Below are 27,564 nucleotides of genomic sequence, written 5' to 3' on the forward strand. Positions count from 1 at the left end.
GCGGATGCCTTTTTTTTCACAGGAATGGATCCATGTGAAATTCTCCTAGAAGAGGGCATTTTGCTACTCTTTTATGCAACAAGTAGTTAGTTAATAGTTAATTTATAGGCAAAAGTGCATTTTAATTCAATTCAATGTAAATGTGCTGGGATTAGCTCAAGTGCTGCATCATGTCCTTTGAGGCTAAAGAACAACAACACAAAATATTAAAACATTGTTAAAGATTAAACATGGAAGTCCTTTGTAACCTTCTGGGAGCAGTGTTTGTCACAAAAATAAGTCCATTTACTAGTTTACAGGGCTTTAATCACATTGCACAATCGTGATTGGAGGTGGCTCAGGTAGTCTGGTGAGCTTTGCTCATGTCACAGTCTCTTTAAATTACTCAATAAATTACGCAAACAGATATTGTTTTTTACCTTTAATTTGTCATTACTATAAACGTACTGCAGAAACAAAGTGGGAACAGATCTCAGATATAGCTACAAAATATATTACGAATGCTCAGAAAAAGAATAGAAAAAAACACAAAAAAAACTACACTGACTATGTTGAAGTTGGCCTTTTATCTATTTGTGGTGGTGTCAGATTGTTAACAAGTTAACCAAAATCATTGAAATCCAGCTTCCAACAATAAAATCCTTGTATCAAAAACTGTCAAAAAAGAACTTAAAATCCAGTTCACCCGGCTCACCTCCTGTTCCACATGTTAACCGTCTGGAAAGCACTATAAATCATGGCACCACCTCTGAACTCCTTTGCTTCCATGCCATCTATTGCCCCCTTAGTTTACTATATACAAGGGTTGTGCAGTGTGTGTTGTGAAATCTGTGGAAATGTGGAAACAGTTGTGTGAATGTCTGTACTGTGTCTTGCTATGAGCATAGAGTTTGGTTTTGTTTCACAGTATGATTTCAGTTGAAGGAAAAATGCATAAGCCAGTCATGTATGCACACAGCCCGCATTTGCACACCATTATTTAATCATGAGAAGAGATTAACACATCATCTGCACGTCTACACTTCCGAAAGGCTGCAGCATGAGAGAGAAGTCTGTCACAGGAAGCATCTGGGAAAGCCAAACTGTCCCTGCAGTGGGACTGTTTACTCAGAAATGGAGCCACACACCTTCATATACACCTAGTGTGTGAAGGCCTACAAACACACACACAAACACACACCACTGGAACATTCACTCGCACACCACCCAGGGAGCAAGGCAGTAGCGAAATTGCTCTGCTCCGTTCAGCTTTAATTGGGGGTAAAAATCAGGTGGCTCTGAGTGCGCCTGGTTAAAAAGCATTGCCCCAGCGGATCTTAAATATAATTAATACTTCATCACAGAGCCTTGAAATGAGCCACAGTTCCCCAACTAAATAACCTTGGAACCGTCCAGCACTTTTCTCAGCTGCTATAAGGCGAGGAGGAGCGACTGAGGGAAAGAAAATGAAAAGATTGGTGATAGAGAGGGGCTTAATGTGGTCGAGAGCAGTGGAAGGGAAAAAAGAGAGCAGAGAGCGTTCTCCTCCCAAAACTTGGTTTGTCTTTATTCGCTCGAGAAGGAGTGGAAGTGTAATAGTAGCCACCCACTTCTCCTTTCTCCTCACATCTCTCTCTTTCTCTGCCCTTCTCATCTCAGTCCTCTGTTTATGTGAGAGCAGTGGCAGAGGAAGATGGAGGGGAGAAAATTATGCTCAGTGGGACACTTGGAGGAAACAGTTTGAAATTGAAATGAGAACGACCCACCCGGCACTCTATCCTTGTTAAAACAGCCTTCGGACTACTGTCTCTCCCTTACACACACTCTCTCTCCCTTACACACACTCTTTCTCTTTCTCTCTCTCTCTTTTTCTCTCTCTCCCTCTCTGTCTAATTAATATTGCTCTGTAATAGACATGTCAGTTAGCATTACAAAGGCCAAAATGTCAACATTTTCCTCTCAAGATTCAATGGCAGAGTTGTTCAAATATGAAAAAAACTCTCTCACTCTCTTTTACCATCCAAAAATTCTAACTTCCTTTCACCAAGAATCACCTCATAGGCTGTCCTTCCCGAGCTGAACTCTGATGGCACTGTCAGCCATGTTTATACAATTCTATAAGTTAAAAGTTTAAATGTCAGCTTTGTCAGAGCAATGTCTCATTTAACAGGCTGAAACTTGACGTGTTGACGGGGGAAGTTAGAACATTTTTTATGTTGAATTTTGTGGGTTCCTATATATTTTAACAATATGATTGGTTTGAGATTGCATGATCATCAAACGATAGAAATGTCAGTTTACTCCAAGGGACTTTTTTTCCCTGTGTTTGCTGACCTACAGGGAGTTGGTCTGGCTTATTGGCCAACTGGCCAAATTGGCCTATTGATCCAGCCTTTTTCTAAGCAAGTGAATTCTTTTCTTTCCCTTGATCCCCATTAGCTTTAAAACCTGAGACATGGACTCGGCTCAGTTCAACATATTTTCCCATTTACCATCAGAGAGCTCTCTGTATGAACTTCTGAAGATGAAGGTCTGCACCAAAACAAAGAAGCTGACTGTCATTATAGGATTGTGGGATATTTTTTGAATATGTCTACAGGAGTTGCATACATTCATGAATATTACATAGACCATAAGTGCTACCATAAGCATGTACTCAATAGCACCACCAGGTGGTCAATTATGAAGCATTTCACGTTTTGGCTAATACCTAATAAGCGATACAAAATAGATGATTCATTATTGTCATTGATTGTCACTACTGAGTCGATTGATATAGGCCACTCAGATGTGATCCTACCAAACATTTTCAGCAATTTTCATTGTTCTGAAAAAAAACATTTTTTGCCTCTTTTGGCACATATTTTCTCTGATTTTCACTAAATCTGGTACATGTTTAGATGAACATAAACCAAACTTATCCATTTGTTTTTTGATAATGTGGACTGATGCATTGTATCTCTCAAACACATTATTTGAGATGCACAAATTATGGGCCATCAGACACCAATTGCCACTGCCTTCGTCAAATTTGGTGACTTTTACTTTTAAATGGTGCTACAGTACAATAGTATTATAATCAGTTAAGTATTATCATCACCTGCAAATTATTGCATTTTCTCTGAACATTTCTATGTTATCCAGCACAGCTTCCAAGCCTTTACAGCACAGGTTTAGCAGCCCAGGAAACTGGAGTTCAGAGTCCAAAATTTTCAGCTTGGAGCCATTTGTGCAGTGTAACTCAGTTCATCAAAATAAGTTAGGAGTAAGTTTGCCTCACTTTACCCACAGACTCAACAGGATGGTCCAAGCAAAAACAAGAATGTAACCCAGCTTACCCTCATTAATGCTACATTAACCATGGTTACGCTTACACATAGTGAAGGGTTTAAAGTGACATAAGTAAGTTAGAGAATAATCATTTCACACGGCCTGCTCTAGAAGAGAAAAGACAGCAAACAGTGGATCAGATGACTTATCGTAGAATGTTTCTTTTTCCTTTGTGATTTTATTTTTGTTTTGCCCTTTACGAGCACCTGCCCCCATGCTACATATGAAAAAAGGAAATGTTTTGCTCAGTCTCATTAGTAACAGGCTTTGTCTCTGCACATGTTAAGAATGGTTAACATGTGCAAAATGAAGAAATGGCTTACTCCTTTTATGATAGATGATATTTTGTTAAGAAAAACATGCTTAGCACATACTGAAATATATGATATATATATGAATACTAATAAGTCAGCTGGCAAAAATCCAAAGGAAACATCATGATAAATTGATGAAATGCTGGCTGCCACCTGTTGCCAGTGATTTACTAGTAGTTCATGCTAATGTCAAGCCCTTACATTATGCGTGCACCCACTGCATTTCAATTACACTCACAGCTTACACAGCTTATGTTGGTGATGATAAATCATTTAATTCAATTATGTTTTTGTTTTGTGTGGGTTGAGATTTATTTTGAAAAATAGTTAAAATGTTTCAAAATCAACTTTGGGCTAAAAGAAAAGATAATCTGGGGTTGAAGTAAAGCTGAACTTGCAAACCTTAATGTCATGTTTTCCCATTGAAGATCTTCCAGGGCCTACTTTGTGTTTTCTACAACCTTGGTGATGGAGACTACAACCTTACCCTGCCCACCTATCGCCTTGACAACGGTGAATGGCATGAGGTTTTCCTAGATCGGCATGACAATGAAATGATGCTTCAACTGGATGGTGGTGGAGGGCAGCGGGAGGTCACAGGATCACATGGACGAAGCCGGGAAATCATCATTGACCCCACTGTGGTGATGCTGGGAAACACCTTCCCCTCTGGAATCAACAAGAGCTTCCAGGGTAGGCAATAATAACCCATGTAGCTCATAAGAAACTCTGTTGTGTCTGTTCGAGTAGGCTTTAAGGTGTTTCCACTGAAGCTTTTGTTATTCAAAATTTAACAAGAACTGAGAACACTGTAAGAGATTGTCTGATCTTAAGCATTTTCACTGGTGATCAATGCTTTCTATATCAAAGAGTTCCTCTTAGAAAAGACCTTTCAGGCACCAGGTGTTAAAGAGGCTCTATGTGTTACTTGTTTTAATCAGGTTCTGTTATTGGCAACATTTGGGAGCCTTCAAGTTAAGTCTGCACTGGAGCATCTGGGGAAGCTACAGACTGAAGGACAACTCATTAAATGGACAAGCACATTTATTAAAGGCCCCGTAGCACAGAATGATATCATTGCTTCGGCAGTAACTTGCCTGTACTGACATTACTTACATAAACTCCTCGATCTGGAATTTTAGGGACCCCAGTCTGATTCACAAGCTGTGTACAGCTGCCTGTCTATTGCATTCTGTTTCCTTCTGTTTTCTCTTCTGGCTTCTGTGTTGCCACTTTCTAATATACATCTGTTTAAGTAACGACCGGTAAATATGTCTAGGCCTTTTTTTTATAAATTTGTTGATTGAAATATTTAGCTATGGGATTACATTTACACTTAACAATGGTCCCTTTCTTTATTTTAGAAACTCTAAATTGAAGACTTTATGTAAGATGGATGTGTTAGTGAGGATTTCCGAGCTGCAGTCTCTTCTTTTCCTCACCTCTGCAAAGTTGTTACTTTCACCCGTCCATTCTTCTCTCACAATGACAGTCACAGCTGAAGGTATTGGCCGTGGGAATTTCTCTATAAAGTCATGTTGTGTTTCAATGGCTGCGAGCAAATAAAGTAATACTTGGACTACAGCCTTCATTATTATACAGTTACACCCCCATCAAGCACGGTAATAGGATAGAGAAGTAACAAAGCTTAAAAAGTCAATAGTTACCAAGACTGCAAACCCAGCAGAACAGATGATGAATTCACAGGACAGTCAAGACAGACACTAATCATACACTGTGAATATGAACATCTATGCCGTACATGGTTCTCACTGTGCAGTTTGACCTAGGTTGGTTTCCACAAAGTACAAGGTTTGAAATAAAAAAGAACAACAACTACAAAGTGACAGCCCTGAAACAAAATATAGAGATAGGAAAGACCCTCAAAGATTACACATCTTTGACTTCACACCTGTCAGCTGAGGTTATGTGGCCTGTCACAAAATCGGACAAATTTAGTTCCTTCTTAAACTAGAGAAGATATTTCTATTTTTCCCAACATGCCATGTCATTCCGCAGCTGACACTAATGTGCGATTAGTGGTGTTTCGGGCCCAGAGGAACAGGAATGGACTCATTTCTATGATTGTATTTTATTTTGTTTATCATAAGAAGGACAAAAATCACTGATAATTGTGCCGATCGTTCAGTGTGTGTCTTCTTTTAGAATCTCAGCAAGATGAAGGCTTATTTGAATTGTTGAACTTTTGAACATTTTCTGCAGAATATAGGAGAAAGTTGATGCAGTATACAGTTAAATCTCCCAGAATGTCCTTTACAGCAGAGAGCTGACAGATCATACAATGGCAACATAGCTGCTGTAGAACATCTCTGCTATACTCTATACAACCCCTGTGTGTGAGTGGAGGAAAAAAAAGATAATGTGATATGTTTGATGTGTCACAGGCTAGATTGTAAAGCATGGTTTGTCATCCAGGGTAATGTGCGGCAGTAGTATTTCTCCTGAAAAGTGCTACCAAAAATAGGCCATTTTATCTATTCATACGCTCTCTTTTCAAAGGAGAATTGTGATGTTTAATATTTTGATGAATGATTGATATGACAGTTAAATGGCTAATGCTAATGCATCTTCATTGTTAACTGGGATGGTGGTTGTCCCAAAAGCTGGTCAAATGGATGGGTGAGGGAGTAGTAGAGGGTGTGACGGCATCTGTGTGTGTGTGTGTGTGTGTGTGTGTGCTGTATGTATATGCTCATGCACAAGATTCTCTGTCTTGCCGTTGACCTCTTATTATACTTTGTACCAAGCAACGAACGAAAGATTCTGCATTATGACTCTGAATAACATTTATTTAAGATATGCAAGAGTAAAGAATCCCTTAAGGCACTTGTTTATGACTCCCACAACCATGTTAATAACATCTGTCCCTTCTATTAAATGACTCAATTTCCAGGGTCTTCCAAATTAAATGACAGAATAGATGCTTCATGCCTTCAAGAGCGACACACAGAAACAAGTTCTGATTCGACACTATCAACAGGATGACATCATTTGTCTGTGCCATCCAACATAATGATATATGACTGTGGAAATATACATCTTTTTGTAGTAACGGAATGACTGCGTTTTAGGTTTGATTAGATTTTAGCTCAAAAAGGAGCATAGTTTGTCTGAAACACTGCTTTGTTAAGGTTAGGGAAATATTGTGTTTTTAATTGAAATAGATACCCCATGAAGGCAATCGTAGTCCTGCTTGGGGGAAAAAAAAATACAACTCTGACTGTTGGTGTTAAGCAGGTCTCAAAATTGTGATGATTTAACGATCCCAGCTTCACTTTCTCTGTTGGGAATAAATCAGCACAAGGACCACACGTTTGGTGGATCAGGCTACAGACAGACAGTCTGAAATGTATTTATCAAACATGCTGACCTGACTTTATTTAGGTCAGTGAGACAGTCATTATTTACAGTATTTGATAAACTTGCCCGACCTTCATGTAAGAAAGATGCAGACATGAACCCAAATGTTGGTGGAAACAATTTAGAAATTTAACTGAAAAGGAGTCCTTGTGAGGATACATGTACATTTTAAAACGTCAAGATACTGCATGATAACAGAGAAGAGATGAAGAGGTCAGAACTATGGAAAGATGCAGACACAGAGTGAAAGAGAGTAATCCCAGACAGCTGTGCCTCAGGCAGTAAAAGACTGTGCATGTGCTTATTAAAATGGACTTTAAAAGCACTTCCATTCAAAAGAGGTAGATGCATGCGATAGATGATGGCAATAGGTGTGTGTGTGTGTGTGTGTGTGTGTGTGTGTGTGTGTGTGTGTGTGTGTTTGAATTTGCATTCACTTCTTTTCAAACAGCTCGGGTCCTTTAGTGACAGTGAATACAAGTTAGCAATTAAGCTATGAGAACATAAACACCAGAATTATATCCCCGGGAGTTTATTGGCTCTTTTGCTCCATGGTAACACGTTGGCAACACTCAATACACTCACTTAGATATAATGACTTGTATACTTTTAACACCTCAGCTGCTGATAAACAAAACTCAGAAAACCCTACTTGATGGCATCGCACTCTCATTAGCTTGTAATTAGATCAGCTAGTACTACATGCATCATAATCAGTGTGCCATGCAGCTGTGCAAATCAGCCAGACAGCATGTGACATTACTGTCATTTATTTTAGAGTTGCTTGTAGAGGATATTGGATCCATACCATGTATTTTGATATAGGAAAATTGTGTTTGTTTATAGTATGACAATAGAGCAACATTGTTGGACTGGAATTATCAGGAAATCAAAAAAACATTTCAAAGCTAGAGACCATCTTGTGATGGGATCACACCAGCTGCAACACTCGAACGTGTTCACATTACGAACCATGACTTGATGTGATAACTACATTATATGAGTACTCAGTACGTTCACAAAATCTGTCCCAAGACAGACAGACATGTAAACAACCAACAAAGTGCTCAAAACTGCTTCTGTGGTAGTTCCTGCTACACAGGTGTCTCTAAGGGTATTTATTAGAAATTGGGCTTTCATTTTGATCTAGACTGCACACATGTAAAGTTGAGTGACTGTCTTCTGTACCGTTGTGAAGCAACCATGCTGACAATTATATGTCCACAGATGGACAAATGTTTGGCAAATACTTGAAATCATGGCTTCGTTACGATCCGAACAATAAGCCATATGGGACAAATAATATTCGGGTCAAAAAGATCCGTTAAAATATTCACATTCAACTGGTGGTAATGTCTCAGTTATAAAGATAGTCCCCACCTAATATTGGCACTACCCACTTCCTGTTGTGCTGAGCTTGGTGCCTTATTCTGGGGAGTGACAGTAAATCATTGCTATACAGTAGGTCTACTTGTTCTACTTTCACATACTAATCCATTGACTATACTACGGCAGCTCCAGTAGTTTAAAGCAGAACAGCTAATTAAATTCATACATTTTGTATATGATTGTACATTTTTTGGTCATCTGTTTTAGTTTGCATATTAAAAAAAATGGCTCGCTTAAAGACTCTACGTTCACTCTACTATTTGAAATGTCTCCATATTTCAGATCTAAGTAATTATTTAAATGAGCAGTGGGACTTGTTATGATAAATTATAGAAGCTGTGGCTAAATCTCTGAAAACAAGATCTTAAATTGTGACAAAAAAGGAAGTAACATTTAATTACAGGTAGGGTCCACATCCAGTGTTTGTTCTAAGCAGCAGCCTTTATCCCTATTGCAATACTTCTCTCATTGAACAATGTGTATTTTTAATAGCTTTGTGAAGCTTTTTTTGAAATGCCTTTTGGTAAGTGTTTCAAGAGTGTAACCCTGGGTAGCATGTGACGGAGCACATTATACAATATCCAGCATACGCAACATTTAAGAAGCTGCAATACACATGTTTTACAACAAGAAAGTCAATGTAACTTTTTTTTTTTACAGAAAATGACAAAGTGGTGGAGGAAATTGGAGGTGGACCCAAATGCAGACACAAGGAGGAAATATAGGGGAGAACAAAAAGCGAGCTTTATTTAACAAAAGCTGAAATCTACAAAAACCAGGAGCACAAATGAAAATGAGTCCAAGGACCAAAAAAAAAAAAGTAGCAAATAAAACAGCAAAACAAAGTGCAAACAAAATGGCAAAGTTCAAATCAAACATAGAAAAAACAGAAATCAAAGTCCAGAAACATATCGCAGAGGAACAGGAGACACGCGAGGAAACACAGGGACTTCGCGTGAAACATCACACACAACACCAACAATGAACTGACAAGGAATGCATGAGGAACACAAACACTCTGATGAGAGGACGAAGAACAGCTGAGTAGAGAGGAGGGAAGAGGACAGGTGAGATAACGAGGGGAAGGCCCAGAGGAGAAAGCATGGAGGAAACAATACTGACAGACAGAGGGAGACAAACAAGTAAGGAGGAAGAGGAAAAGATAGAGGGGAGAACATAGAGGAGACACTGCAAGACAGAAGAGACACAAGAGGGCATAGAAACAAAACGTAAGACAAAACAAGACACAACACAACGACATCGAATCATGACATGTTTTTATAACCTCGGCACTAAATGTGACAGAGCAGAACCGGAGCAGGAATCTATCGAGAACACATTGTTGGTTTGCTCAAAAGCTGCATGAGGGAAAGTTCTGTCTCATTGTATTTTGAATCTTTGTAGGTGAATGGAGTTAACAGTGTACTTCTCTTTCCACTGAATTCTTTTCCGGTTTTTTGCAGGCTGCATGAGGGATGCACGTCTGAATGGTCGCTACATGCCACTGGACAGCCAGCCACGAGATGGGGTCTCCCAGGTCAGCATACAAGGCCTCTCCCTTGGATGCTCATCTGACTCCTGCAAAAGAAACCAGTGTAGCCCCCCCTTCACTTGTGTTGACTTGTGGAGGGTGCACGAATGCAGGTACACACAAATCTGTCCACACCAAATATAACTGCACAGTTGAGCACATTGACACTTGGTTCCTCCACATTCACACTTGTCATTTTGACAAAAATGCATGAAGACACATGCTTTTAAACCAATTCCCTTTTTCAGTTTTTGACCTGTTACCTTTGTTCATAGCCACCTAAACATGCTTAAAATAATCTGGCCATGACCTACTTAAGCATGTGGGGAAACTGTGCATGAAAAGCATCCCTGAGCCTTTAGTTGCGCTAAAGCTCATTGGATGTCTGTGCAAATTCCATGGCTACCATTTTATGGCACAACAAGCTACTTCTCACATGTGCATCAGGAAGTTCAGCCATCAGCAGGAAAATCTGACAGCCAATAACTGTCCTCTTGACATTGAACCTGAAAAAAAGTCGAGGCTGGCTTAATAGGAAGCAATCACCTGGAGCATCAAGTGGAGTGACTATCAAACAGTAAATCTATTTTCAGCAAATACAGTTATATGGTGTACTATGGTATGAAAATTGGCAGTTTTACATTTTTACATCATATGGTGTATATTTGTTCATCATCTGTATTAAATTACTACATCTGTGTGATCGAAGCTGCTGTAAGCATTGTAGTGGTTTTGACTAACTTCCTGTCCGTTTTGCACTTAGCAATCCTCTCCACCCTCTCGTGCCACCACTCTTACACGACCCCTTTATTTTTTTCCAGGCAGCTTTCTTAACCCCTTCTTTTCTTCAAGAATTTTTCAACACTTGGCCTGTTTAGTGTGGGTACAAGATCCTGCTCTCTACAAATTGCCGGATTGCATCTTTGTGGAGTTCTCTGTCCTGATTGGATAAAGTTGCCAGAGATACCAAAACATTTGCTTTTTGCTTACTGCAAAAGAGACATGGATTACTGACCAAACACTCTGTAAAGTGATTACTGTTGGAATATAGAGCTATCAAACCCACATTTTATTATTACATTATTTTACCATGACAAAATCACAGTTTTGAAACTCTTGTCACATTTGATGATTGAGAGGGGTTTATTTTAGTTTGAGTCTTTAAATGTTGACTTTTTGAGCATACATGTATGTTTCTATGTATTTATATATTTGTTTAGGTGCAGTACAAGTGACAAATGTGGACATACATATACATAACATAGCATAAGACGAGACTGAGGAACTAATAACAAAGAAACAAAGAAAAATCATAATAATAATAGGAAAGGAAAGGTGTTAGGCTTTATAAAAACCACATTAAAACAAAAACCCTGCAAGAAAAACTTAACTTACCAGGCTTAACAAAATTCTGCTATGGAGTTGCATTATGGAAAGGACCCCACAACTTCATAGAAAGACCCAACTCTATAAATATGTTTTCAAGTGATTACTGTTTTAGTGTACAGCTCTGAGGAAGCTGACTCAGGTGGGTCGCCAAGTGTTAAAATAATCGCTCTAGATAAAAGATAGTTTCAGATCACAAAGCGACTGTTACTTATCCAGTCTCAACCCTTCAACAGACTCTTTCTGCCTCTACTCTACCTTTTTTCAGAAGATTTGATTGCCGGTTTAATTGATTCTTCAGGGCTGTGGATGTGAGTGTACATTTAAACTAAACTGACTGTATTTGATTTTGCCTGGCTTCTTGGTTTCTTGATTAAAAAACAAAGGCTGAGCTGACAAAAATATGAGGTGACTGCCAGACAATCTCAAAGTGCCAAACCGCTTGAAGGTCATCACAAATTATGTGTTCATTTTGTTTTCTTTCGAAACCGATATCAGCTCTTTGAAAAACAAATGAGCAAGGAAACTCATTTAGCCTTTTAGTCATGGGCAGCGTGTCATATGAACTCAGATCAGTACTGTGCCACTACCCTCTCAGCCTGCCGGACAGAGGAGAATTACTGTGGTGCAGCTTCAAAGTCAGTACAACAGTGCTTCATATGACTTTGCACATTCATTTTAATCAGCTACTGCACAAATCTGTGGGTGAAACGGTCTGCTAGAATTTGGCAAAATGTCTAAGTTAACAAAAATCACATTTTTGTAAATATATGCTGGATCTTAATTTTATGCAAACATGTAGAATTCTCCAAAAACAGCTGAACATTCAGCAGGTAAACGGGTTCATTGTTAACAGGTATCAACACAAAGCAGGCATCCTTGAAAGGTTGTTCCAGGTACAATTGTGAACTCGGTAATTCCATTTTTTTAGCTTACTTTCCTCAGTATAGCTAGCCAAATAACTTTATGCTGGTTTAACACAGAAATGTCATAGCGAGACAAAGATCAGTGAGAAAATAAAGCAGGAACTGAATATGAACACAGATGTTGAGCCTTTTCAAACATAGTGATACAGTCAGAAATGTTTATACTGCTTGAGGGAGGATCATACAACCCTTGCAGGTAGTCACAACAACAACTTTGCTCTGTGCCTTGGTGTTTGTGAGGCAAACATGATCAGCCAAACATAGTGGCTTACCAGTTGACCGCAGCAAAACTTGAGCCAGGATCAACTTTTTGGCCAGTGACCTTTTCTTTTTTTTTCCCTATTCTGACACAATACGCCTGGTAAACTACGAATGTGGTCTCATTCAATATGAATGATGAGGCCGCGTTTTTTAGGGCAGTATTATTGTCAGTCTAAACACAGCCTCAGGGAGAAGTTAAAACCCCGGAGCCAGCGTGCTCTGCAACAGCCATGTCTCCCATTAAAAGGTAATGAATAAGACAGCGAACCCCATCTGCTCAGTCACTAAGCGAAAGGCCTACAGTGGTGCAGTAAATTATTTCTCCCAGCCCCTCTGACCCTGATGGGATTCACACTTTTGCTTCATCAACATTTCACATGCACTACTGTACGGCTTTCTGTATGAGGGTTAGTTTGTTTGTCAGCGGTAAATGGGAAATCTCGTACAATGAAAAGCCACAGCAAACTAACATCTCTCTCCTGTGGCACGGACCAAATCAAACTCAGAGTGCAATTTTTTCTGCCATTGGAAACATCAGCCTCCATTCATTCTGTGCAGCCTCCTAGCTTTTAATCTTGCTTTTCCTTTTTTTTTCTACTCCTCTGAATAACTCACCAACATCATCCATCCACTGACCTATTTTTTTTTTCTTTCGTCTATTAAATGGCTCTCATACTCCCACTCCGACCCTCCATTTCTCGGTTTGTATGGCTCTCGTCTAGCTCGCTCCTGCTCAGTTTTTCAACACTTGTACCATTGCCACACATTTTTGCCATGCACACACATACACTCACAGTCTCCCCCTCCATCCCCATCCTGCTTGCTTGTTCGTCTTGTTCTCTGTTCACCACTTGACCTGAACCTTGGAAAGGGATTAGAGAACAGTAAGTGTTGGCAGCAAGTCCTCCAAGTGTTTGATACCTCATGCTCTTGGACCAAATAGAGTCAAATAGACAAATGATAACATACTGTAGTGTGGTTGCAATTAAACACAAATGCAATACTATTTATTTTTGTATTGATTAATGATATTTATGATAAACCTGTCCCATAAGAAGCAATTGTCCAGTCAGTGTATGTGTAAGTCTGAGAAATGGATTAAAAACACTGTGTTTATTCACTGTAATGTGATTGTAAACGTGCACGCTTACTACCTAAAGTAGTAAATTCTGTCCAGGGCCAAGGAACCTAATGTTAGCTAACTTTATTACACGGCTGTTCTTAATGCTGTGGAATGCTCCATTCACTTGAATGGGCCTTCCCAACGTTCAGTTAATTATTTTCGGATAATTGACCGCTGCTAAGCATATTTGATCGTCGTCAAGGAAAGTGGACTTTTTGCCTCTGATTCACGTATTTTGTAGCACTACAATCTTTGCTCCGCAAGTAGTCCGGTCACTTATCACCCCAGCATCTTCGGTCACTAAGCGACGTCAGCTGATCTGTAGTCTACTTCATATCGGAAAAAACGTACTCCTAGGCTGCTAGTATGGATGAGTTTCACATTAACTTTAATATTTTCGCAAAATACGGTGATTTCAACTCTTGGCAAAAGGCTGAGTTGTTGTCACCAGTCAAGAAAAGAAAAAAAGAGGAAAGCAGCGAAGAGGGAGAAGCGAAACGGCGTCGGTTTGGCAAACTATATTTTTCTGCTGAAAAACATAATGAACGGTAACAAATAAATTGTAAAAAGACACACTGTGTCAAGTTTTTTTTTTTTTTTTTTTTCGTGTTGGCAGGTAACCATGTAATAAGCGGTTCAGAACAATTAGTCCGGTTCATCCTGTCGGGACTTATTTTCCCGATAATGACTGCCGTTCTATACATTATCCCCTACATATTATGTATAGGTACTATTAGAAAAATCCCTGTTCAGATTTGATACATCAAACATGAGGGAGCCAGTATAAAAATATAAAGTTGTATTACCAATGGCATACATTGCCAAAAAAGACTTGTGTCCACTTCTGTGTAAAAAGATCAAGGCTCTATTGTGTCAGAAATTAAAAGATAAAAAAAATTAAAGAATTTGCAAATGCAAATCTTCCATCACTACTTTCAACTTCATATATGCCCTGGTGGTAACATAAGTTAAGGTTGGCAGGTCTTAGCATTCAGTCCATTAAGAGTATAATATTAATAAGATATATTGTTGAATATTAGGTGTCACAGCACCTTCATTTACCATGCAAGACTTAATTATTAATATTATTTGGAAAGACCTTGGCTGAGCTGCATAACAATCACAGCTCCTTTGCATTTTTTTTTTTTTTTTAATTTATCCATTCACTGTCTATTACCACAACAATTTTGTGTGTGCTACAGAAAACGCAAGTTGTATGACAGCCTAAGATTAAGATGAAAATGTCTTGTCTGAGCCTTTTAGAAACTGGTTCAAACCAAAGCAATCAGCCCTCCAAAAATTCTAACAACACGGCACCTGCCACTAATTACTGTGAGTTAACATGTGTGCTCATCTATGTTATGATAAGTCACTCATCAAAACAGAGACTCCTGTCATGGCTGATGAAAGGCACATTAAGAGAGTGCAGAGAAAAGAGAAGCACTGTTTTGTAGTTGACTGGCAGACATCCTGTATTCAACACCTACACAGACCAACCAAGCGTAATGAAAATTGAATGATGAGCTTTTGTCATGGCATAATAATCCCACCCACAGTTAATTTACCTCGGAAAATCTTTAAACAGCTAAATCAGTGTTTTTTTTTTCTCCCATTAGCTTCCAAGTTAGCTGACATTTTAAGCTACAAAAAGATAAAAAGTATGAAACCGTTAAAATGTTAAAATTTTAAGGAAATTCTGACTTGGACAAGTCATTCCACTTCTATGAGCCCATGATTTATTTTTACCTTTTCATTCTCACCACTGTCATTAGCTCTGTTTAGAGGGGCAGCAGGCAGGTTAGTTACAGTAACTTAGATAAACCCCAAATATACTATCTTTCCAGCACTTAGCTGCCAGAACACCAGAAATTTCTCTCAGGAGTTGTCAGAGAGTCAAAATGAAAACCGAAAAGTTGAGTGGATTTATATTTGTCTGATACAGACGCCTGACACCAAGTGACTTCTAATGTGTCAGCTGGATGCGTACATAGGGAAAGGTTTTCTAACACATTCACCATGACGATACTGACAAAAGGTGGGTTATTGTCGGTATGTTTACAGCCTTTTCTTCTGCCTCCAAGTGGTCAAAATGGTGGATTGTCCCAATGTTTTAACAACATGTAGCTCCTTGATCCTAAATGTACTACCCAGAACCAAACCAGACCTGTCTGTCATTTGACACCAATGCAGAACTGAGAAATGTGAGACCCAAATCTGACCAGGAGACACAGACCAGATCAGAACCAATTTCACAGCTGATTACCATTAGTAGCCTACTCCCTTGCTCCTGGCACTGATGCATATAATCCATCCTCATTTCTAAAGTAAAATACATCCAGTTATTCCTCTCTTGCCGATTGAAATTTCAGCTAAAAACTTTACTTGCTGTCAAGCTTTGCAGTTTTGTTGCATTTACCATATTAAATATAACTTCATCTGCTTTTAACTGTTTCAAATGATTGCTCATTTGTTGCCAAAGCTGCTAATGTTAGCATTGTTTTTTTGTCTGACCACTGCTCTACTCCCCACCACCTGAGCAGGGGCACTTGCTTGCATAGGTCAATTGGTCCAACCCCAGGGCCACAGATGCCCTACATACTGTATATGCACAGCACTGCCATTATGATTAGAACTGATCTAGGCAAGGTCTTCTTGTATCCAATTGGGTATGTGAATCCAAACCCAAATGTGTCGTGTTGGGTTTTGAGCCCTAGGGTTTGGGGGTACCTGTAAAGACCTCTAGAGTAGAGATTTTTTTTTTTTTTTTTAAACTTGCTTTTTTTATATTAAGTGCATTTAAATAATTTCCCAGTCTGGGATCATTAAAGTAATTCTATCTATTTAATCTTTCTGTTTTAAGGGCCAAGCACTGTAAAGCATGAGCCGCTTATCTTTGAGTTTGCTGCTAGTGGAGAAGGTATGATGACAAGTTGAAGAAGAAATAAATATATATAATGTAAATACAATTAGTGCAATACAGTCTGATTATGTTAATTACTACAAGGGCTCTATGGGCCACGAAAACAAATAATGCTAAATAATGAGGATTTTTTACACAATGCAGTGTTTGGTTGTCTGGCCAAGTCAACCCTGTGTTCTGGCAAGTCAAATTTATCATACAGTTACAGTTGATAAATGTAATGTCTTGATTAGATCTGATGAGAAAAATCTTACATACTGAACACTGTAGAACTTCACTCTGGGGTCTGCAATGTCATATGCAAAATATTATTACTAACTTTAAATGTCTATGCAGCATATGAGAGAGAGAGACGTCACTTTTTTGTGACTAGGAAGAAATTCATTATGATAAATCCACTGCTAAATGTATTTTTGAAAACAGTTATTGTATTTGTTAACATTGTTGTCAGGGATGAGTCTATCGGCAAATCTGAGGCTATGTTCCCAATTTGTCGACCAATCAGAGGCCATGTCAGCAGCAGTTAGTGACTTCCGTGTCACAAGACAAATGGTTCATGTTGTACAATCCCCGGATAATTTTACCCCTGCCCCAACAACTCCTGAATGGAATGCGTAGATTTTTTTTCTTTGCAACTTACAGACTAATGAAAACGTGATTGATTAATACCTACTTTTCACTGACTAATGGTTTTGTCGATTAAGGGGAAGCCCTTATTACTATGCATCCATTGTTGCTGTGGTGATGGGTGAACTCAGTGACAGTGAACTTGTTGAAACTCCTGTTAGCTCCTTGTATTAACTATAAGTTCAGCTCTAGGGTCATCATATTCCAGATGCACATCACCGCGACAATCTCCCCTTTGGCTGTCAGAAAAAAATGTGTATGTATATAACACTAATGACTCAATCACTAATGCACTTGTGTATGTTCTGTTGGCAATGAGATGTAGTATGGTGGCAAGCTTATGTTAACATCGCTCTATGAGACAGTACATAGACAGGATGTCAACATTATATGCTTACTACGCCCTCTCATATTCGAAACCCCTGAAATGTTGCCAGTGGAAGTAAATTGCTAGAGCAAATTAGTTGCATATAAACATAGTTCACTGGAGACTGAGTTTGGCAGAATATGTTGTAAGTTAACCCTGTGTCTCATGTGAATGAGTTTAATGGTGGAAAAGAAACAGTGATGAGACAAATTACAGGATCATTTAAAATGTAATGTTGCTGCTTCATAGTAAAGTTGAGTCAATATTTATAAGCATGAACAAATCTCCAGAGACCAGAGGCAAGACTCATCTCTGATGTCATCAAAATGTACAGCCTGGAGCTGCTCCATAGACACTGAATGGGATACTGAATTAATGGGCTCATAAAATGTTTGTTTGAGCTGTTACACCCAAATGAGCTTTTAATTATAGTGGTGCTTTCTGAAGTGAGGCAGAAAATGTGCCCCTGTCTGCATAAAACCATTCTAGTTATTGCCAGTGCCACAGTCAGCATTTTCATCTCCTCCGGTTCATTCTCTATTGAGGTGTACCCCTGTGTGAGATCACTAATCAAAGGAGAGTAATTAACTTTTTTTTTTCGCTGTTGGAAATGGTAATAAACATCCATTGAGGCATTTTTTTTTACCTGTATGTTAATGTTGATTTTATATACTACGCTGTTGCTGTCCCATATGATTTGTTTTATTATCCCTCTTACTGTAACTGTGTTTGTAATAACACATTTACTCAGAGGGATTATTACACGTACACCTAATTAATTTAGCTATCATGTACATCTAAGTGATCTTAATCTAATTTTCTCTCTCTTCTTTCCTTCCCATTCCTGTGTTGTCCTGTCCATCCCTTCTTTGCAGATGTCCTCCTGGCCACATGATCCGTGTTAACGGGACAAGAAAGTCCTGTGTCTACACTCTCTGTGCTACGCGGCCGTGTCACCGAGGGACCTGTGTGGCCCAGTCACCATCCAAATTCACCTGCCACTGCCCGGAGGGTTACAGAGGACGCCACTGTGAGACGACACTGGCGATCTACCGGGAGGACGTGGGCCTTAGCTTCAGCTCCCTATTTGCCATCTGTATCTGCTTCATGGCTCTACTAGGTAGCTATCACACACACTGAATGTCACACATACAGTAATGAAGACATATTTGAGCAAGGAAAATGTGTGTGCGTGTGTGTGAGTGTGTGTTCGCACTTCTAAAAAGGAACCCAACCCGTAATCAGAAATTACCACAAGACTTCTTCACAATCACGCTAACAACACAACCAATAACTTATACCCTGTAGGTGCTTGTTTTACAGGGATAATATTTTATGCACATTCGTTAAATGTAAAGTGAGCTAAGGTGAAACACTAGGCTTAGTAGGTGCTCTAAACCTGTCAGAGGAATGTATTTTAAATAGAACATTTATCTCGTTGACAAGTAGTTTAGAAAAGCATCAGTGCTATGTCAAAGATCCTGATGCAGGAGGTAAAAGAAAACAGGAAACCACAGGAAATTAGTGAATATAGTTTGGCTGTTGATTATGCAGTCACCAACCAAGGTCAGCAGTTGCAGTAGCAGCAGCGGCTGTGACACACAGCTAATGGGGGCAATTTAGGTACTTTAAACTGTACTTAGTGCCTGATGGCCAAGCAATTTGCATCAAAATGTTTACTACCTCCTGTAGTTACCTCTGTTAAATCTGAACTGTGTTTTAGATAATTATTTCCAGTGTCCAGGGTGAATAAACATCCATAAATTCTCTAAGGAGAAATAGGTTACTGTCCAAAGGAGTCCTGTGTCAGACAGTGATAGTTGTTTGTACATCCATGTAGGTACACTTCAAACAGGAACTGATGGATGATATTTATCGTTGTAAATTTGCCAAAATGGCAAAAGGCTAAAAAAAATTAAAAGAGGTGGTAGCGTACAACAAACTGACTCGATAGGTTTACATTCCCCCAAAGCATTACATGAATTGTAGTTTAAAAAGCTAGTGGATCATTTTTCACCAAATCAAATAAGACAAAATAATGCTACAAAATTACAAAACCATGGAAAAAAACAACAAAATGAGTCTAAATAACATGTTAACCCTTTCTGTCTAAAATATATCTGTTGTTGTTGTTGTTGTTATGGATGGTGTGTTGTGGGGGTCAGAAATGACTTGGCGTGTCCCAACAGGTCAGACATTGAATCCCTATACAGTGAAAGGTGTTAATGAAAATAAAAATGGTACATGTTGCTAAAAGCAGGCGAGGAACAAACCTGAGTTCTCACTGTAGATGGACTTCGATCACTCATAGGTCAGAAAGTCTCAGGAGGAATCACAGGTTTAAACTATGGCTAATGAATTTTTGCACTGGCAGTGTACAAGCACTTCCTCTGGCCTGTGGGAGGATGGACTATACACTGGTGTCTGGTTAACTGTTGCTAAAACCTCCATTTTTCTATCTGCGTGAATGTCTGTTTTTGCTTGTTGAATATTCATCTGACTGTACCTTTAGCTCTTTGTTCCCACTCCTAAAGGATCCTCTGCTGAGAAAGTGCCTCAGGCGCAGTCGTACACAGAGACTGAGTTGTCAGTACAATGACATGTTCCCCTTGTTTAATTGAGGAAAGTACAACAGAACAGTAAAGAGCAGTATGCGACAGAGAACAGTACAAGAGAAGAAAACAGATCAGAGAAGCACAGAATAAAACAGGACACAGCACAATAACAGAAGAGAAACAAGAGGGAGCTAAGAAGATTACAAAGCAGAGGCAGCGTGCAACACAGCATGAGAGGGCAAAATAGGAGATACGTAGTGTCAATGTCACACTGCTACTGGCCATGTCTGCTTGTCTCATTGGTGATTCAGAGGGCACCTCCATCGTACCCTGAGACCAGACAGACACAGTTCAAATTATCATTTCTCCATCTCTTTTTCTCACCGCCATTCCACAATATTGCCCTTCAAACTTGGCTTTGGGCTCATATTGAATGCGACATCCAACCTTGATCCTGCAGAGGCCCAGTTCTGTTTTAAGTGTTAATTACTTGATTTGTAGGCGTACAAGGTCCTGTTTACCCAAACCTGCAGAAATTGAGATCAATGCTCCAGGGGCTTTGGTAGTAATTTCAATCGGTAGAGCATTCCCTGCTCGATCAGTCAAGCGTTCCTCACTCTGAAATTTAAGTAGCAGCAGGAGAGACTTTTTTCCATGCTTTCATCAAATATTGGTTCTACTGACTCCATATGTTTGAATAGAAAGAACAAAAGGAGGGCAGCAAGTCCCTAGATGCAGTGCTAAGGCAAAATGGGCTGTTCTTCTGACAATGTTCTGATTGTTGAAGATTAAAGACAAAATCCACATTTGAACATACTTTATATCAGTAATTCTCTTTCATCTTATTGTCCAGGCTCATATGGGCAACTTTGAAAAGTGAGCATATATACACTAGGGTTTTATGCAGCAAGATTTGGCAATAACCATAACATACCCATGTGACTTAAAATAGTCTAAACTGAAAGAAACGATCAGATCGTTTTATCAATTTTTCATTTGAGTAATACCACAATATGAAAATACTCCAAGGATGCTACAGGTCATTGTCCTACATTCAAAATCTTGCACAAGTAAAAATAGCCTACAGAGGTATAAGCATAAAGATTACTTAAGTACCAAAAGTAAGTAAATATGCATTATGCATAATTGCTCGGTCCAGTTAAGAAATACACTTTATATAACTCAATTACTAGTGATGCATTAAAGGTTCGTGAACTTCTGTACTGTGGGGGAAGCTGGTCATTAGATTATGAGACACGGCACCCGAGAACATGCATAAAGTCACATTCTTGGGACTTGGGAAAATCCTTCACAAAAACAAACAAACAAAAAAAATCCACTGTCCAGCAGCATTAAACAAATTAATCACATTTTCTTTAGCTTGTAGAGGAAACCAAGAGAAATGCTCAATGGCAAATTCTTCAGTTAAAGTTCAAAGAAGCATAAAGCTGAAATACTCAAAAAATGAGCATCCCCAAATTGTACAGTACTAGAGTAAATGTACTTAGTTACCTCCCTCTGCTACAACAACAGGAAACAACTCCTCCTGCACCTTCGAGTCCCTCGCACGTGCCTCTTTTTCATCCTTTTTCCTTTTTGAAGCTTCTGATATGGCCTGAAAATTTTTAAACTAGGTAGCTAAAACCAGGTGCCAACAATGAAATTCCTTCTGCAAAGTACATCTGCTGCTTAAACAACACACAGAGACCCAAAACGTACCTGAATTTGATCAATAATATCATATTATTTTTGAAGGTTTCAATGCGTGATCCGAAAACTGATGAATGGACCCATGGCTATTTTTTTTATTTCTTCTTTGAGATTGGCGGCTATTAATAGAAAGCTCAGGGTTGTGGCCTTACAAAACCTATGTGTCTCAACACTTTTTAGATGGATTTGCGTTTGATGAATTAATAAATCATTGATGACCATGTCTTTACTTCTAGTACAATGATCAGCTTAAATTATTGTACCTATAATATGGCTTATGATCAAATACCTGCCAAAATGAAAATGGCATGCTAATTAGCAAATCTTAGCATGTTGACATGGCCGTCTACAATAGTGAACACGGTAAACATTTCATTTATTCTGAAGATGTGAGCATGCTGATTTTAGCGTTTAGCATTAGTGTCTAGATACTAGAAATGAATATGTATGTTGATGTAGTATATCGCCTCTATTTTTTTATTTTTGATTGGGACAAATGTAAAGCAGATCACATTAAATGCAGTGATTTTACAGTTTCTTATGCAGTTGAGCTGAAACCTGTCTGAACAGTTTCATCCAAGTCTTACTCTTCTATTGATGAGACTGAGATACTGGCAGAGCTGAGACAGTGGCACTCCCCAGGGTGCTCCTCTGAGGTTGTGAGTTGTGAACAAAGTTTGTAGTTGAGATATGTCAGCACAGTTACACACCAAGTCCAATCGACTATCTCTCGACAATATTAATCATTAATAACTGACCTCTCAAAATTGCTCATGTAGCTTGGATATTGATTCAGTACTCATCGATGGTCATTAATTTATTCTGTTAACTCATGTTGGCCTCTACATGTTTGTTGCTTTGTGTGTAAATACCCAACTCTCTCAACATTGTTTCTGTATTATCAACCCTAATTAAGGACTTTTTGTTAAAGACTGTCACAGCCTGTATTTCTGGAAAAGTTCATTATTGTTGCATTTCTTCTTAATCCATTCATGCGTCTTTCCTTTGCAGAATATACACTAAATGTTTGATGAGAAAATAAAATGTCAGCCCAAATAGAAAACATCTGAGAAAGGCAGCTGCCATGCCCTACATTCAGTCATTGAAAAAGGACTTGACTAGAGCAAACAGTTTTCATGAATGATCAGCTTGTTAAAGTGTTTATGTTCATTTTATGATGATCTATTAGAAACAACATCCCCACCATGGTGGTTCTGTGTGACCTCAAGCAGATATTTAGAGTTTAGAGTGTGGAGATTAAAAAAGGACATCAGATTAGGGACACAGATGTTGGTCAATGAGTCACATACTGGATATATCCATACAATCTCCTCCCCCAGATGAGCTAAGCACTCAGGTCAATGTTTGCTGCCGTGATTCTATCACATCAAAGTCCCAAGGTGAGGACATTTCCAAAGTTATCTTTGTGTATTGTTGAGAGTTTGGAAGAAGATTAAGCAAACAGGATGGCAGTAAGTTTAGCACATTAGATATATTCATACTAAGTTTTATTTACACAAAATAGGCCTTAGCCTGGGAGCAAATGAAAAGTCATAAATGGTAAGTTAACTCTGAGATGTATGAGAAACATTATCACATATATCACCTTTTTCTACCTGTATATTAGATTGACTCCATTGGTTGGTTGATTGGTTCCATTTTTGGTTTGGATTTACTCAACTTTGAAACCAAAACTTCAGAAAAACATGTTTTATGTATTACCTGCTGTAAAGCACTTTGGTACACCGAAAGGATTGTTGTAAAGGGCTGTATAAATAAAGTACATTTACATTTACATAAAGATTACCCCCCTCATAAATCTTTTGGCCCCCTTCATTTTTTTTGCAACTGGAAATGTACAAAACAACCAGGTAGAAGGCACTCACTTTGAGTTGGTACTAACTGTTTGTTTTCTCCTTTGTTTGTTGAAATCTAAACTACAGTAGCGTATATTGACTTTGCTCAATTCACTTAATTAACTTTTTTAAATTTTTTTTATTAATGCTATTTTTGAATTTGAAGTCTTCTGTTTTTTTAGAATTTGTCTTTTTGAATATCCTCATGGTTCGGGGCAGATTTTAATTCATTCAGCAGTTTGATATAGATTTGTGTACACAGTCGAAGAACACGATTGTAATTTGTCTGATCAAGTGCAAGCAGGAAGTTTTGCAATTCACATCTCTTTTACATCTTCATCTTTTTGTTTTGCCTTAAAGCTCAGTATCAAGACAAATATGCATAAAATTCAAACAATCAGCTTACAATGCCCAAAAGCAAAGCACAGTCAATTTCACTTGAATGATTTAGAGTGAAGTTAATCTTTGCTGTGTAAGTGCTCCAAACGGCAGTGGTCTGACAGTGCAGCAGCAAGCTCAGGGGCCAAACCCATTTTAATCTTGACTAAACACAGCATAGACAGCCCCTTATTGAGCCTTCCACCAAATCCTTCTTCATATTCTGCAGAATACCCAAATCTCTCCAGCTGAAAGTACGTTAATACCTCCTTGAGTCATGTGGCGCTGGACAACTGCTGCGCAAGACGTGAGCATATTATGATCCGCCCAAGCAGTGTAAGTCAAAGATAATCAGTGTGATAAGGAAGTCTGCAATTCTGCTGAAGGAAGGTGACATAGTTCATGTACGAACTGACATACATCATTATAGTCAGTAATGTGTTTGGGAAGACGCATTTTCTGAATCTCTGACTTATCACTTCCTCACACACGCACACATTCAATATCATTCAATAACATGGAAAGAAAATGTTGGAGTGGACAACCATTTAAATACACAAGAATTTTACACAAGATTTCATGAGCAATTCAGTATCATCCTGGATATGAAATTGTATCTTTTTATTTACTGTTTAGCATGGATTATATTGTAGGTAATGGATTTTTATTAAGTGGCAATGGCAATACATCTCTATGCATCAGTCAAAATCTGTGCTGGACAGATCTCCAATCTGGATCCATGTAGGTTAGGTTGAGTCTAAACTGCCTGTATGTGTGAATATTGGTTGTGTATATTAGCTCTCCAGGTTGGAGCCAAGCCCATGAGATAGTGATTTTAGCACAGTCTGAAACCTTGGTGATGCTTGGCCCCCAAAAATACAGTGAAGAAAATAAGTATTTGAACACCCTGCTATTTTGCAAGTTCTCCCACTTAGAAATCATGGAGGGGTCTGAAATTTTCATGGTAGGTGCATGTCCACTGTGTGAGAGATAATCTAAAAAGAAAAATCCAGAAATCACAATCTATGATTTTTTTAACAATTTATTCGTGTGATACAGCTGAAAATAAGTATTTGAACACCTGTCTATCAGCTAGAATTTTGACCCTCAAAGACCTGTTAGTCCGCCTTTAAAAGTCCTCCTCCACTCCACTGTATTATCCTGAATCAGATGCACCTGTGTGAGGTCGTTAGCTGCATAAAGACACCTGTCCACCCCATACAGTCAGTAAGACCCAAACATTCAGCATGGCTAAGAGCAAAGAGCTGTCCAAAGACACCAGAGACAAAATTGTACAACTCCACAAGGCTGGAAAGGGCTACGGAGAAATTGCCAAGCAGCTTGGTGAAAAAAGGTCCACTGTTGGAGCAATCATTAGAAAATGGAAGAAGCTAAACATGACGGTCAATCTCAATCGGAGTGGAGCCCCATGCAAGATATCACCTCGTGGGGTCTCAATGATGCTAAGAAAGGTGAGGAATCAGCCCAGAACTACACGGCAGGACTTGGTCAATGACCTGAAAAGAGCTGGGACCACCGTTTCCATGGTCACTGTTGGTAATACACTAAGACGTCATGGTTTGAAATCATGCATGGCACGGAAAGTTCCCCTGCTTAAACCAGCACATGTTAAGGCCCGTCTTAAGTTTGCCAATGACCATTTGGATGATCCAGAGGAGTCATGGGAGAAAGTTTTGTGGCCAAAATGGACCTTTTTGGTCATAATTCCACTAAGCGTGTTTGGAGGAAGAAGCATGATGCGTACCATCCCAAGAACACCATCCCTACTGTGAAACATGGGGGTGGTAGCATCATGCTTTGGGGGTGTTTTTCTGCTCATGGGACAGGACGACTGTACTGTATCAAGGAGAGGATGACTGCAGCCATGTATTGTGAGATTTTGGGGAACAACCTCTTTCCTTCAGTCAGATCATTGAAGATGAGTCGTGGCTGGATCTTCCAACATGACAATGACCCAAAGCACACAGCCAGGAAAACCAAGGAGTGGCTTCGTAAGAAGCATATCAAGGTTCTGGAGTGGCCTAGCCAGTCTCCAGACCTAAATCCAATTGAAAATCTTTGGAGGGAGCTGAAACTCCGTGTTTCTCAGCGACAGCCCAGAAACCTGACTGATCTAGAGAAGATCTGTGTGGAGTGGGCCAAAATCCCTCCTGCAGTCTGTGCAAACCTGGTGAAGAACTACAGGAAACGTTTGACCTCTGTAATTGCAAACAAAGGCTACTCTACCAAATATTAACGTTGGTGTTCAAATACTTATTTTCAGCTGTATCACACAAATAAATTGTTAGAAAATCATAGATTGTGATTTCTGGATTTTTCTTTTTAGATTATCTCTCACACAGTGGACATGCACCTACCATGAAAATGTCAGACCCCTCCATGATTTCTAAGTGGGAGAACTTGCAAAATAGCAGGGTGTTCAAATACTTATTTTCTTCACTGTAAATGTCATGAGCAAGAGTAAACCTTTTTACTGAAACCTTGGTGATGCTTGAACTTTTATATTTTTCGGGGTCAGTGGCACCCCTAATTCTTGCAATAATAAGTTGTAATATTGTGTTCTCCATCGACGTACAAATCTGTTTCGATACAGCCGAGCATAAAAAAGTGAAGTCAGCGTTCTCATAAGCAGTCACACTGACTAACAGCCAGGCAGCAGCTTCCTGCACAGCACAGGAGCCACAGACTTGTTGAGCAAGCCCTAAACATTGACCAGGGGAAAGTGCAATGCTAACATCAGTTTGCAGGCTAATCAGCTAATAAGCTTCTAATCTCCAGCACATTACATCAAACAAAAATAACTTTGGTCTTTTTTATGCTGCAAATTTATTTACTATTGTTTTCGCCAGATTTAGCATAGAGATACAGTTCATTGTTGATACGTTGTGTTGAAAACTCAATGTTATTTAGCTGATGTTACATCAGACATGCAGACATATATTTAGCTAATTTGTTTGAGTTGATTTGTAAGATAATATTACAGATGTACCACTTGAATTTTTGGATGTATTTTTCTTCCCATACTACACGGCTGCTGTCTGGTTGAGTGGATTTACTCTTAAAATGTTTGTCCTAAATATGGCATTACAGGCTATCTTAGTTGTTAACTGTGAAACATTAACCAATTCTACTAATGACCCAGTTGTTAATTCATAAAACAAGAGCACACTGTACTATTTTGAATGACCACGCTCTTTCTTTAGTGTCAGATTGGATTTATGGATGCACCCTTCATCTCTGTCATTTAGGTGCTGTCTTGCAACTATATCTTGTTCTCCGATATCCATTAATTGTCCGTGGGGAAGACTTCTGTTGCTGCAATTGAAGGGTATTGTTGTTCCTAAATAGTATGAGAGCTGGAAAGAAACTCAACAGCTGCAAGTAAGGAGTGAGCTTGTATTGTTCAACCCTGTAAATGTTCCTATAGACGTAATTATTTTAAGCTAGGGGCCAGTGCAATCCTCACTGCACCTATAGAGGTTTTGGAGAAGGTGATTAGGAGCAGCAGTC

At 39.0% G+C, this 27,564-nt stretch overlaps 1 protein-coding gene across 1 annotated transcript in view; it reads left to right on the forward strand.

The window, feature by feature from the left end:
• The window catches only part of LOC115579627 (neural-cadherin), a 330,871-nt gene that overhangs the window by 291,643 nt on the left and 11,664 nt on the right, over positions 1-27,564 (forward strand). Inside the window, exons 33-35 of the mRNA XM_030413177.1 lie at positions 4,052-4,316; positions 9,857-10,037; positions 18,410-18,654. Coding sequence (XP_030269037.1) covers positions 4,052-4,316; positions 9,857-10,037; positions 18,410-18,654 — 691 coding nt within the window. The remainder of the gene's footprint in view (positions 1-4,051; positions 4,317-9,856; positions 10,038-18,409; positions 18,655-27,564) is intronic.

The sequence above is a fragment of the Sparus aurata genome, chromosome 4 (assembly GCF_900880675.1).
Source record: "Sparus aurata chromosome 4, fSpaAur1.1, whole genome shotgun sequence".
NCBI classification, from domain to species: Eukaryota; Metazoa; Chordata; class Actinopteri; order Spariformes; family Sparidae; genus Sparus; species Sparus aurata.